This window comes from Microtus pennsylvanicus, chromosome 1 (assembly GCF_037038515.1).
Source record: "Microtus pennsylvanicus isolate mMicPen1 chromosome 1, mMicPen1.hap1, whole genome shotgun sequence".
NCBI lineage: Eukaryota > Metazoa > Chordata > Mammalia > Rodentia > Cricetidae > Microtus > Microtus pennsylvanicus.
The window spans coordinates 93,212,583-93,226,582 of record NC_134579.1 but is presented as its reverse complement, the minus strand read 5'-3'; the positions used below and the strand labels follow the sequence as shown (position 1 = coordinate 93,226,582).

General features: G+C 50.2%; 1 protein-coding gene across 1 annotated transcript; it reads right to left on the bottom strand.

Moving 5' to 3' along the window:
• LOC142840267 (speedy protein E4A-like) lies at window positions 1–5,431 on the bottom strand. Its single transcript, XM_075956872.1, has 7 exons — window positions 5,218–5,431; window positions 4,579–4,797; window positions 3,824–3,882; window positions 3,216–3,301; window positions 1,028–1,196; window positions 746–848; window positions 1–239 (listed from the first exon to the last, which is right to left on the bottom strand). Exons 1-6 carry the CDS (start codon window positions 5,429–5,431, stop codon window positions 789–791), a joined length of 807 nt encoding a protein of 268 aa, XP_075812987.1. The 3' UTR covers window positions 1–239; window positions 746–788.
• Between the last annotated feature and the right edge of the window lie 8,569 nt (window positions 5,432–14,000).

Genomic DNA, 14,000 nt, shown 5'->3' with positions numbered 1-14,000 from the left:
CATCCGGATGACATTTAGACAGTGCCGCTGAGTGGAGTGGGCCCTGGAGGAATCCTGATGTCTGGCTTCCCCACCAGAGCCTCTACACGTGTTCCCTCTCCCAGCAGCACAGTGTGGTGATTCCATTCCATCCTTCTAGAAGAGTCTGGGTTCTTCTAGTTCCTGGGGAAGGCATCCTCTCTCCTTTCTCCCTGAGGTTCTTAATGTTGGCACAGAGTGTCTCCCTCGGGCACAGGGATCTGGGGGAAGAGGGAGCCATGCCAGACTTCATACATGCAGTTCTTCAGACATGAACCAGAGTTTTGTCCACATTAATCCCAACTAGAGGTCAGAACATTTGACAAATGGGAATTTATCTCGAACCTTTCTTTCATTTGTCAGTCTGTTCTGTGATGCTCAGGGTCAGATGCTGAGGCTGACACATGGAGGCTCTATCATGGGGCAGCTCTGGCTTTAACATTAGATTCTTTTCTTAAAAAAGTGTGTGTGTGCACACGTGTGTGTGAGTGCACGCATATGTGTACATGTGTGTGTGCCTGTGTGTGCATGTGCGCGCGCATGTGTGCATTGTGTGTGCGTGCATGTGTGTGCGTGTGCGTGCAGTGATGGAACTGATAAAGTTGTGCAAATGGGTTGTTTCAAAGATGGAGTCGAGTGTGGGATGAGGGTGGGTTAGGCAGGGATTTAGTGGCTTTCCTTATCAGACCACAGACGGGACTCCGCACCTCAGAGAACATCAACATACCTTCCTTAGGCCGATGACCTCAGGCCTCTACAGTTCTAGGTTTCTAGGTGAGGTTGGTGCGATCTCGTGCCCACACCCACAGCTCTGGGTCGTAAGCCTGGATCTGTAGAGAGAATAAGATCCTTGAGCAATGCCAGTCTGCCCCTCCCCCAACATCCTTACATGCCCTGTTTATCCTCAAGGTTTCTCACTCCCCAAAACCCCACCTCCCACATTTAACCGCACTGCTCTCTGTCTGTCCAGCCCATCCCTCTGCGCCCCACGTGCCCCACACCCACCCACCTCTTCACACTCCTCCCGGGACACCCAGATCCTCCAGCCCATGGACCGAATGAACTGGAACCGCAGTTTGTGGAACATGGGGCGCTGGGCATAGCTCTTCCCGTAGAGGAAGTAAAAAATATCTTGTTTAGGGGCCTGGTTGTCCTCCTCCATGTCATTGGCCAGGTACCTGGGGAAGGAATCAGGGTGTTGTTGAAAGGCTCAGAAGGACCCAGAAGAGGACCCGGGAGCCACCTCAGCACAGGATCACATCAGCTGAGCAGATGAGGATACGCCACTGTCAGAACCTGATGCTGTCTCTGCAGCTCTCACCGTGAGCCGATTCCACCACCCTCTCCCTTCCTTCTCTCCTTAATGTCAACTAGCATTTCTGAGGTCTCTCTCTCTCTCAGCATCCCCTCATATTTTGGCATGAAGAGGGCACTGTCCAGAATGTGCTGGATGAATTGCTGGATGCGTGAATGAATGGATGGAAGTGATAGACAGGCGGACATACGCTGATGCTGTGCGTGGCTGGATTTATAACAGAAACACCTCTGGAATAAAACAGAATCGAGGTGTCTGGAGAATGGCTGTGTTTGACCAGATCCTGCTTTCAACACGTGTCCCCTGTGAGGGAACTGGGAAAGAGGAGAGGACGCCAGAGGCTACAACCCACCTCTTACATGTTTTCTAGTATTTGTGTGTGTATGTGTGCATGCACACGTGGGTGCGTGTGCACGTGCATGTGGGTGTGTACACGTGCATGTGGGTGGGTGCATGTGAGTGTGGGTGTGTGCACACGCATGTGGGTGTGTACACGTGCATGTGGGGGGTGCATGTGAGTGTGGGTGTGTGCACACGCATGTGGGTGGGTGTGCACATGCATGTAAATGGCCTCAGAGGCCAGAAGAGGGCATCAGATACCCCTTGAACAGGAGTCCAGTGTACTTTCTTAACTGCTGAGCTGTGTCTACAGTCCCTTAAATATACTTTTCATTTTTAGGTATGGATATGGGTATGTATGAGTATGTACAATGTGTGCAGGTGCCTATAGCGAGCGCTGGACCCCTGCAGTGTTGTGAGTGGCCTGATTTGAATGTTGAGAACAGAAATTCAATCTTATAGCTCTCTGATGAGTCATCTCTCAAAACCCACAATTTCATCTTGATAGAATTTTAGCACACTTTTGCTGGAGGCAAAAGCTGGCAGATCAAACAGCGCAGATAAAAGGCTTCATTCATGATCAGGTTGATTTGAGGTGCCCTGCTATGAAGCTATGGTGCCCTCAAGAACTTGGCTCAAGGGATCATCCTATCTCAGCTTCCTGAAGGATTTCGGCTAGAGGGAGGCTCTGCCTTGTCCTGTTAGATTTCAGAGGATGAAGTAATTTGAAGGAAGGTGATTGTCTCCAGGCACCCCGAGATGATTAGAATAGAGGGTACTGCCTGGGAAGGAGATAGGAAGGAAGGGAGTACCGGGTGGTGGCTGGGTAGAAAGAAGGCTGAGCTCACTTTGGTAATGCCAGCCTGCAGGTATGGGCTGGCTAATTTTAACTATTTATGTGCCACCCCCGAGAACCACCATGGAAAGAAGCCACTGAGGGGGAGTGAAGAAGGGGACACAGATGCACCTGAATGCTTGCGGAAAGAACTGAAACTCTACAAAGAGCTCTACGCTTCCTGGTTTTATTCGATGTGTCCTTGAGTGTGTGAGGGCACGTGTGTGTGTGTGTGTGTGTATGTGTGTGTCCATGTGTGTGTGGAGGGGGGTGCACAATTGAGCACTTAAATTTAGTTCCAACACAACCCTGAGTTCTTCCTAGGAGCTACCTACCTTGTTTCATGGGACAGGGTCCCTCACTGAGACCTCAGTCACACCAGTTAGGTTAGGAGGCTGCTCTGAACCCCAAGTGATCTTCCTTTACCTGACTGCTAGCACCGAAATTGCAAGCACCTGGCCCAGCATTTCCTGTGCGTTCTGAATATCTGAACAAGTCTTTGTGCTTGTATGGCAAGTGCATTACAAACTGAGTCACGCCTCTGGCCCTTGTTAAATTTCAAGCTGGTATTAGTTTGAAAAAAACACACACACACACAAAACAAGTTTAAGGACATTTTGCTAAAAGGACATGCCAGACACCCACTTTTTGTGATCCCCACATGCAGGGGAAGGAACAATGACCAACAGGAGGGGGCAAAATACTCACAGAGCCAGGAAGAAGTGGATTGGCCTATACTGCCAGGAGAAGAGCCCGGCGCGGCTGAAATAAGCTATGACCATAGACAGGAGGTACTGAAGGAGAGAGCAGACAGGAGAGGAGCTGTCACACCCTGGAGAGGAGGACCATAGGCACAGGGGAAGGGGGCTGAGGGGCTGTGAGGCTCAGAGAGGAGCCCCAGGTTTGGGTGCCTGCTGGAGTGGGGAAGGGAGGGTGAAAGGGGCCTTCAGGAAGGCCAGGTCAGAGGCAGGAGGCCCTTGTTGTTCCAGCATGGCTGGCTCTGGGTCAGTTCTGAGGGAGGACTTAGGACAACTGGGACAAGGAGGTCTTTGCCCGGTGGGAACACAGGGTCCCAGAGGGCTGTGGGAGAGAAGAAGCAGTGCCCAGGGTAAGATGGTGACCATGGGGCTCAGACCCCAGTGAGGCAAGGGTCTCCTGTCCACTCTGTAAGACACTGCCAGGCCCTGAAGAGGCACTGGCAGGATAAGGAGGGTCAGGACTATGTGGCTTCTGGTGGCTCTGGGGAGGGACAGAGGACGGTGGTCAGGGAGGCCCCTCCCCAGACAGGACAGGATCTGGAGCCCAGCTTGGCGCACCTTATCAGACACTCTCAGCGTCTTGTCCCAGGCCAGGAATTTTTTCACCACAGGATCCTCTGTGAAGGAAGCACATGTGTCATGGTGTGAAAGGGAAGAACTTGGGAAGAGCCAGGAGAGCTGCCTCCCTGGGGGAGAGCCAGGAGAACCATCTCCCTGGGGGAGAGTCAGGAGAGCTGCCTCCCTGGGGGATGGCTCAGGTCAGAACCCATGAATAGACACAGGAGCAAAGGATGGAGTGGGCACATGTGCCGGAAGTCCCACCTGGACCTCCTGCGAGGAGATGCTGAGAGAGGCTTAGAATACAGTGCCATGCACACATGCTTAGATGTCTTTTATGTATGTGTTGTTCGGGGATCAGTCCGAGGTCTTCTGTATGCTGGACAAGACTCCACCATGGAGCTCTATCCTCAGCCAAGGATCAAGATGTCTCAACAGCTGCTGTTCCCATCTGATGTCTCAGGAGGTTATGAACATGGATGTGCTGAGCTTGTGTGGGCAAAGACACCCCCAGCTCAGCAAAGTTGGAGCTAAATAATAGCTGGGGTGGTGGATTCTGGCTTCTCTCATCCCCGTGGGGACACATGTCAACTCTAGCCTAAGCCCCTGACACCTATGCGTCCCTGAGACTCAAGTGAGCTTGAGCCTCCCAGGCTGACTGCTCTGGACCGGGAGGGCAGCTTTCCCACGGGGAAGGAGGTTGACTAGAAGCTTCCTCCTCCGCCTAAGGAGGGAGCCATGCAGGTGTCACCTACCCAGCAGCCTGGTGAAGACCTTGTGGTGTTCAGGCCTCACCATAGATGCGCGCCTCCTCCTCAGCGTCATCCTGAGCCCACACAGTGTCTCCACGGACCACACCGGCTCAGGCTCAGGGTCCAGCAGCTCTGCCAGGTCATCCTCAGAATCCGATGACAAGTTCCTCTTCCTCTTTGGGCTGGTGGACAGAGGCTGGGAGTTGGCCTCCGCCCTTGGTTCTAAGTGAAGAAACCACACCCCAGCGTGTGTGAATCTCAGCCCTGCCCCTTGATACTCCAAACACCCCAGACCTCTTCAGCTACTGCCTTTCCCCAAACCGTCATGCCGATTCCCTCTGGTCTGATGGCCACCTGCCTCTCATCTTGTCCCCATCCCCTCTCCCCCTTCCTCAAGACTCTTCCTCATCAGAGACAAATTGTCCTCATATAAAGGAAGTCTCTTCTTATGTCCCCTCTTCTCTGTCCTGTCTCTGACTCTTGGTGCCTAACCCCTTCCTTGTATTGTGGGTTTTCAGTCCATGTGACATCTGTGTCTGACTCCCTGTTCTCCTGCCCCCAATCCTGCCTCCTGGGCCTCCCTCCTGCACCCTTCCTCCTTGCCATCACCTTCTCACATCTCTCCTCACCCAGTCCCCTCACCTTCTGGTCCTGAGATTTCCCTATGCGTCAGCACCCCAGGTGAGGGCCTGGTGATGCCAAGCTGAGGACTCTGTCGCTCAGAACACAATGACAGTTGGCCAGTGGTCACGATTCTCCCAACCTGTTTCCTCCCTTCCACAAATCCCAGACTTTGGTCTATCCCGCCCTCCTCCTGAACTTTCACTGAATCCACACATGACGTCCCTTCCCCCATCGAGGGAGAGGTGAGGTGTGGAGGAAAGCTCCAAGAAGATGCTGTTGTCCACCGAGCTGCCCACCACCATGGAGTGCTTCTCCTCCAATCAGGAGGGGCAGGCGCCTGTGATGTCATCAGCCTTCCAATCTGGCAACCAGTTTGAAATAAAACATGTGTAACTGACAGCTTGATGTGTCTACTTGTTCTGAGGATTAGGGCCCCGTCTGCATCCTGCCGTGGACCTACACTCTTTCCATCTCCAAACCATCCTCCGTGTCTGTTCTCTTTGCAATGCACATGCTGGGGGTGCTGCCCTTTCCTATTCCCGGAAACATCTCAGCTTCCCCTTCACTCTGTGCACGCCCATTTGAAACTCAGTCTCTTCCCCATTATACACTCTTTCTGCACTTGGTAAAAAAAGGAAACATTTTAATTTTTAATTAATTAATAATTAAATTCTTTTTGGTTTTGTTTTGTTTTGTTTTTTGAGACAGAGTTTTTCTATAACCTTGGAGCCTGTTCTGGAACTCACTCTGTAGACCAGTCTGGCCTTGAACTCACAGAGATCTGCCTGCTTCTGCCTCCTGAGTGCTGGGATTCAATCAGGCATGCACCACCACTGTCTGGCCTTACATTTGATTTTTGAGTCAGGGTTTCTCTCTGTCAATCCTGGAATCTTGTTCTGTAGATCAGGCTAGCTCCAACTTAGATGTCTGCCTCTTCTGCCTCCTGAGAGAAATTCCTTTTTATAATTCTTCATTCCTCTTCCTTGCTCTGTCGATTTCCTGTTCACGTGACATTCACGTCCCATTGCCTGTCCCCCCTTCTCCAGTCTCTGGCATCCAGGGCCCCTCCTTTCTTTCTCCTACGCCCCTTCTCCTAATGGCCACCTGCTCACAACTCTTCTCACCCTGGTAACCTCACCTGACAGTCCTGGGATATCTCCGTCCACCACTGGTGATGACACCGTGGTGCTAAGCTGGGGACACTGCTCCTCCTGTGTCAAGGATGGGTCACCAGCAGCCATGATCCTCTGAGATGCCTCCTTTTCTTCTACAAACCCTAGACTCTTGTCTCCCCCACCATCCTCCTGGGCTCTGGCTGAATCCACTCCTAACTCTCCCTTCTGTCGTCTCTGGAGAAGTTCAGTGTGGAGGAGAAAAGTGAGTTTAACCACCGAGCTGCCTAGCTCCACAGAGTTAGGCCCTTCCAATCAGGAGGGGCGGAAGCCTGTGAGGTCATCAGCCTTCCAACCTGGCAACCGGTTTGAAGGACAACATGCATAACTGATGGATTGATGTGTCTACCTGTTCCGAGGATGGATATGCAGGTTTGCAAATCCATAGTTGAAGAATGCAATGGGGATTCTACAGAAAGCACAGCCACTATCGATGAACACGGCAAGGTAGAGTCTGTGGGGGACTTGTGATGGAGATCTGACATGCAGGATGGTGTCAGGCCAAAGGTGCTTACCTGACAGCACCTTTGATCCAGTGCTTCTGGCCAGTGAGTGGTACCCATAGATGGAGTGTCCCTATGAAGAGGAAGACCTCAGAGTAATGTTGAACCTGGGCTTCTACCCTTAGCATTTCCACAACCTTGCTGGGCCCACCCCTCTCATCTTCCCATTGTGTCCTCTGGTGACTATGGTCTTTAACCCTTGAAGCAATCTCCTATTGCTATGACCCCTAAAATCTAGTGAGACCTGCGGGGGCAGAGGAGAGCTGCTAACGATGAGTTTCTGCTACCTGGGCTCCCAATGCAGTTTGAGTCACAGGATTCAAGATCAACTCTTTCAGCGAATCAAGTTTGCAAAGAGGGGAAAGTATATGAAGTGACAGTCTCTGGATTCAGACCCCTGAGAGAGAGAGGCCAACCCTGAGGCTCACTCCCAGACTCTGGAGGAAAGGACAATCCTGGGTGGAACGGTAGCATCCCTTAACAGAAGCGTTGACGTTCAGTGTCTTCCCTGCTTATATTTTCGTGCCTGTGATTAAATATCCTGATGAAGAGCAACTAAGTGAAGAAAAGTAAGTTTAGGTTACAGTCAGTCACTGCGGAGAAGTCAAGGCAGTGTCCAACAGCTAGTCACATCACATCTGCAGAGAGACCAATGCGCATACGCTCACTTGTCTACTTGGGCACCACCCACAGTGGGCTGGTTCTTCTCACATCAATTAACTCAGTTAAGGTGATCTCCCACAGACAATCCACTCTCTGGAACTCTCTTTTCAAATTATTCCAGATGGTGTCAAATTGACAGTTGAAGCTAACCAATTATGTATCCAAGAGGGCAGCCTACTGCAGGGCACAGGACAGAGGACTAAAAAGAACGACGGTACCAAGGACACCCAGTCCTGGACCGAGTGCAACCAATGTACAGTGCAGCTAGTAGCCAGGGACCCAGCTGATGCCACCCTGTCTCACAAGCTGTCCAATCACAGTCCCATCCTCTGGCTGATGTGGAAGCACACTCCAGTGACAGGTGGGGGTGTGAGCACGGTCATGACGTTGTCACTTTGGCTCCACTGCTGAGAATTCTAATGTAGGAGCTGCTGAACAGCAGCGAGCGCTGGGCAGGATGTCCCCACTCACACTGCTGCCTTTTCAGAAATTCCTCTGCTTTGCTCTCAACTTCATACATGCTTTTTTGACGAAAGCACAGACTTTCCCCAAGTCTTTCTGCTCTGCTTTTTTTATTCTGTCTTTCTTTCTTTTTCTTTCTTTCTTTTTGGTTTTTTGAGACAGGGTTTCTCTGTGGTTTTGGAGCCTGTCCTGGAACTAGCTCTTGTAGACCAGGCTGGTCTCAAACTCACAGAGATCCGCCTGCCTCTGCCTCCCAAGTGCTGGGATTAAAGGCGTGCGCCACCACCGCCCGGCTATTATTTATTTCTTATGTATACAACATTCTGCCTCGATGTATGCCCGCAAGCCAGAAGAGGGCGCCAGATCATTACACATGGTTGTGAGCCCCTGTGTGGTTGCTGGGAATGGAACTCAACACCTCTGGAAGAGCAGCCAGTGCTGTTAACCACTGAGCCATCTCTCCAGCCCCCTCTGCTCTGCTTTTGATACTAATTCTTACTTTTAAGCCTGACTAAAAGCAGCCCGAAATAACCATGCCGTATCCTGCATGCTACACTGTCTCAAAACTTCCTCTACAGCATTAGTTAGTATATTTTTATCTTGGTCTTTTTGTCTGTTGCTATAATAAAAATGCCTCGAAGAAAGCAACTTAAGGGAGAAAGGACTGACTGTGGCTTTCAGTTCAAGGGTACAGTTCGTCGTGGCAGGGAAGTCCAGCAGCAGGAGGTTGAAGTAAGTGGCTGGTCACACTGCATCCACAGTCAGGAGGCAGAGAGTGGCGGATACACAAGGCTGTTCAGCTCCTTTTCTCCATCTGTTACAGCCCAGTGTGCCCTGTCTAGGGAATGTACCTGCCCACTATGAAGATGGGTTTCCTGACATCAATTAATGTAAGATAATTCTAGACTCAGTCAAGGTGACAACTATAACACTGTAGCTGCGAAGTCTCAGAGCAGCTGGGCATGGTAGCTCATGTCTATCATCCAAGCACTCAAATGGCAGAGCAGAAGGATCCTCTGCAAGCTGGAGGCCAGCCTGGTCTGTATAGTGAGTTCCAAAATCAAAGACACAGAGCGAGGACCTCTGAGAGATGCAAAAACCAAACCAAACCAAACAAACAAGAGAAACAAAGGCACAGGCAAAGGATTTACCTGACAGAATATTCCTTGGCAGAATGTAATACAAATGGCCTCTCACACAATTTCCAACTCTCGCGTGAAACCTCTGGGTACAGTCTATGCTGTCTGAGTTTCTACTGGGATTCTTTCTTACCTCTTGAGCTCATGCCGGGATCTCTCACCAAGTCAGGTTTACAACATCCTAAAACTTATCTACTGTGCAACTAAACACATCTGCAAATTCTTCATTCAAGTCAGCTCTGAAGGTTTAGAAACCATAAGGTCAGTTTTATTACAACCGTGCTTCCATTTTCCTGGCACGCGTTCTCTCTATGAATTGCTTTTGTTCTTAAAACAGGCACCTGAAAGATGGACATTTTATTTGACTTCATCATTTCAGGGGTCCCTTGGCTCTGTGGTTCTGGGATCACTGTGAGGCAGAACATCGTAGTGGTAGGATTGTTCCTGCTTGCACGGTAGACAGGAAATGTAAACAGGGAGACAGAAAGGGACCAGATAGCCCCAATAAATCCTCCCTGCCACCACTGAAGCTGCTTCCTCCATTTAAGCCCTATACCTTACGTTTCCAGGACCTCCCCAAACAATGCCATTAGTTAGGAACCTAGGCTTTAACACTGCAGGGACAAAACATTTGACAAAAGCAGCTTCAGGCTGGAAATGGGGATTTGAGCTCACGGTTGGAGAGGCTACAGTCCATCATGACAGGTGTGGTGGCAGGAGCCTGAGAAGGCTGCTCAAGTCCGGAAGTGGGGGGGGGAGAAAGAAGGGGAGGGAGGGAAGGTGAGAAAGAAGGAGAGAGAGAGAAAGAGAGAGGGGGGAAGAGAGAAGGAGGTAGGGAGAAAGAGGGAGGGGGAGAGAGAGAGAAGGAGGGAGGAGGGAGAGAAGGAGGGAGAGAGAAGAAAGAAGAAGGAAGGGACAGAGAGAGGGAGGGAGAAAGAGAGAGAGGAGAGGAAGGAAGGGAGGAGGGAGAGAGAGAGGCTGTTGCTTAGTTTGTGTTCTCCTTTTCTTTTCTTTTTTTTTAAAAATATTTATGTATTTATTATGTATACAATGTTCTGTCTGTGTGTCTGCCTGCAGGCCAGAAGAGGGCACCAGATCTCATTTCAGATGGTTGTGAGCCACCATGTGGTTGCTGGGAATTGAACTCAGGACCTTTGGAAGAGCAGGCCATCTCTCCAGCCCCATCTCCTTTTCTTTTTTATTCAGTCTAAGACCCCATGCCCATGAGATGGTGCTGTCCATTTCAGGTGTGTCTTGCTCAGAAAACCTCTCAGGAAACTCCATCAGACAGGCACACCTATGAGGGACTATCTAGGTTGGAATGGCCTCCGGGCAAGCCTGTGCAAAGTTATCCCGACTAGGTTTGCGAGGTAGGGAGTCCCGCTCCGCAGACACCCTTTCCCTGGGCTAAGATCACAGACTGTACGAAAGGAGAAAGCACAGTTGAACATAGTGATTCCTCAGCCCTCTCTGCTTCCTGACTGTAGATGCGATAGGACGGGCTGCTTCAAGCTCCTGTCTGTTTGGCTTCTCTGCCATGATGGACCATTTTGAACTGTGAGCCAAAAGAAGCCCTTTCTCTCTTAAGTAGCTTTTGTTGGGTATTTTATCAAAGCGACATGAAAAGAAACTAAGGCAGTATTTTAGGTGTCTCTAGATCCAATCAAGTTGACAATTCAGATCCACCGTGAGGAGCGTTCTCCACTTGTTAATGATAAAAAGGGCACTTAATATTTTAGCTGGTTTTTCGTGGTGTACGCTCTTAATTCTGGCACTTCCGAGGCAGAGACAGGCAGATTTCTGAGTTTTGAGGCTAGCCTGGTCTACAGAGCAAGTTACAGGATAGCCAGGGCTACACAGAGAAACCCTGTTCCCAAAACAACACAGCACACACACACACACACACACACACACACACACACACACACACACAAGATTCACCTTTATTCCACCTGAGTGGGTAGTGGTGGCTGCCAGGTGCTGAACTGGAAGGGTTGAGAGCGAACATTACCTGTAGCCTAGAGCCATGAGTCTCTAGGTGGACAGGAAGTCTAAATAAATACAATACGATTTCTTTAGTGGCCTTGTAGCACACAGAGGCACCAACTGAGCGAATCTGCTGGAGTATATGAGATTTGTGCTTTCCCTGTCTTTAAGACCATGTGGCTCTCAGATGTGTTTGTTTATATTGATGTCCACAGTAGTTTTATTTTTTACCTTGTTTCACGACTGCTGTTTTTTATGTGAGTATGTCATGGCACACTTGGGAGATCAGAAGGCAACTTTTGGGAGTTAGTTCTATCCTTCCACTGTGTGTTCTGGGACTGACGTCAAGTTTTCAGGCTTACATGGCATCTAGCTGACCCTCCCGGGGAATTTTTTGAAGATAAAATTTTATGTGGCTCCTGTGTGTGTGTTGGTGTGTGTGTGTGTGTGTGTGTGTGTGTGTGTACCTTTAAGGACACACAGGCATTCAGATACCCTGAGCTGAGGTCCAGCGAGGCAATCTGACAGACAGTAGAGCTGGGAGCCCCACGCAGGTCTTCAAGGAGAGCAGTGCACGCTCTTAACTGCTGAGCCACCTCTCCACCCTGCTCCGGGTCAACTGTTGTGAAAATTCCTTAGGAAGTTGGATCTGCTTGTGTAGACTGTCAGACTGTCATGGCAGACGCTTGGGACTGCAGGCTCAAGGCCTGCCTGGACTCCAGAGTGGGCACAAGCCAGCTCAGGTAACTTACTGAGTGAGTCACCTCAAAACAGAAAGAAAACAAAAAAGGGCTAGATGTAGCGTAGTGGTCAAGGGCTTGCCTAGCATGTGCAAAGAACTAGTTCAACCCCACTAACACACACACACACACACACACACACACACACACACGCACATCTTTCTACCTTCCTTGGCGTATCAGATAGCGCTTATTTACATAGTCTTGTGAGTACATCTTCAAATGATTTACCTATTAAAATTCCATTTGTGTGCCTGTGAAGTCCGTGTGTGGATGCAGGCGAGTGACGACCACAGCGTGCAAAAGCCACAGTGTGCTGCTGTGGCTCAAAAAACATCTTTGTGGAGTTGGTTCTCTCCGTTCCCATCTACATAGGTTCTGTGGCTCAGAGCAAGGTTGTCGGGCTCGCTAGGCAAGCATTTTTACCAGCTGACCCATCTCTCCAGACCCTCTTCCTGTTTTTATCATTTCTGTGGGGAAATTAATAACTTGAGGAACAGGGAGCTGGAGAAATGGCTTAGTCTACAAGCGAAGTGATTGCTGCACAAGCCTGAAGCCCCGAGTCTGGATCTCCGGTCCCTGTGTGAGAGCTGGGTGCAGTATGTACCCAGTGCAGAGAGGCAGAGACTGGCAGATTCAGAGAGTTCACTGGCCAACTTCCGTCGGCAAACTGGTGAGCTCCAAGTTCAATATGAAGACCTTGGAGCACGCACATACTCATAAAAACACATACCTAAACACACAGGCACAAATACAGACACACACGGACACAGACACACAGCTTCGAAATACAGTTGGAGTCAATAGAATGCCCAGCTCTTCAAGAGTATTTAGCAGAGTATGGAACACTATTAAATAGTATTGAATAATTGTCAGTGTTAACAATAGCCCATATTAATGTTTATTTTTCCTTCAAACAAGCTCAGTATTTGCTCCCCTAATTGATAGCTGCTAGTCTCTGCCTGGGTGTGTCAAGCAGAAGACTATTAGCCACTCAGTTTGGTGGACCGCCCTGGGGGGGGGCAGCCAGAACAGCTGCTCAGAAGCTCAGCTCCTTTGAGCGTGCCCCAGCCCCCTTGAGGAAGCTGCACAGATTCACGATGGTTGCTGTTGAAAGGAGTCTCCACTTCCCTGGGCACCACTGTCCCAGACAGCTTCTGTCTTCTCCCCTCTCTCCCTCCCTTTTTCTGCCTGTTCTTCCCTCCTGCTCTCCCTCCAGGATTTCACTGTGCTGCCCAAGCTGGCCTCAAACTCATACTCCTTTTGTTCATCCTCTCCAGTGCACCGCCATCCTACCCAGCTTTCTAAAGGAATCCTTTTGTGATCACAAGCCTCGGCGAACTGAGGTGGCCTCTGAAACTCGTGGCGCCACAGCAGGCTCCATAAAGGGCTTCTCTCCAGGGCTCTTTGCTTACTTGTGATCCTTCTCATCAGCTCAGTGGGCTGAACTGAGAATATGATCATGAGACAATTGGAGAACGGCCTTAAGAGAAAGAGCACGGACTCCAAGGGAGGACGGGAGTAGAAACAGCAAAATGAGCATCATGAGGGGAGCTGAGGCTGAACAGGACAGAAGGCAATGGAGAGCCACAGACAGACAGTGAGCTCTCAGGAGCTGGCAGTGGAACAGGGAGCTGTCAAGCGTTAAGGCTAAGGGGACACCTTGAACTCAATAACCGTAACATAACACCTAAGTCCATTGAGGATCAGTAGCACCAGCAGGCACAGCTGCTACCTGTTGCTGCTATTGGAGGCCATATATGACAACAGCTGCCACGTGCCAGGACCAGGACCACCGGGACATTAAGTCTCTAGTTTATAAAGCTGGACACAGTAGACCTCAAGGTCAGAACTTGTAGCTGAAAGCCTGTAGGCCTGCTGGTCCAGCCAGTAGACCGTGGGCACCCAAGAGTGTGGGATGCCGGCACTGGGTGAGCTTCTCCTTGCTACTGAGCAGAGTAGAAGGACCTCAGCCTGATGGCTGGTGACCCTTGTTCTGTCTGTACACATCGAAATCTTTTCTTAATACAAAAATATATAGGCTTGAAATATCCTCATTGCAAGGAAGAAATTCCTTTTCGGAAAGACCCGAGTCCCCTCTATGCAATGCTCCTATCTCCCTGTCACCTGGGGAGT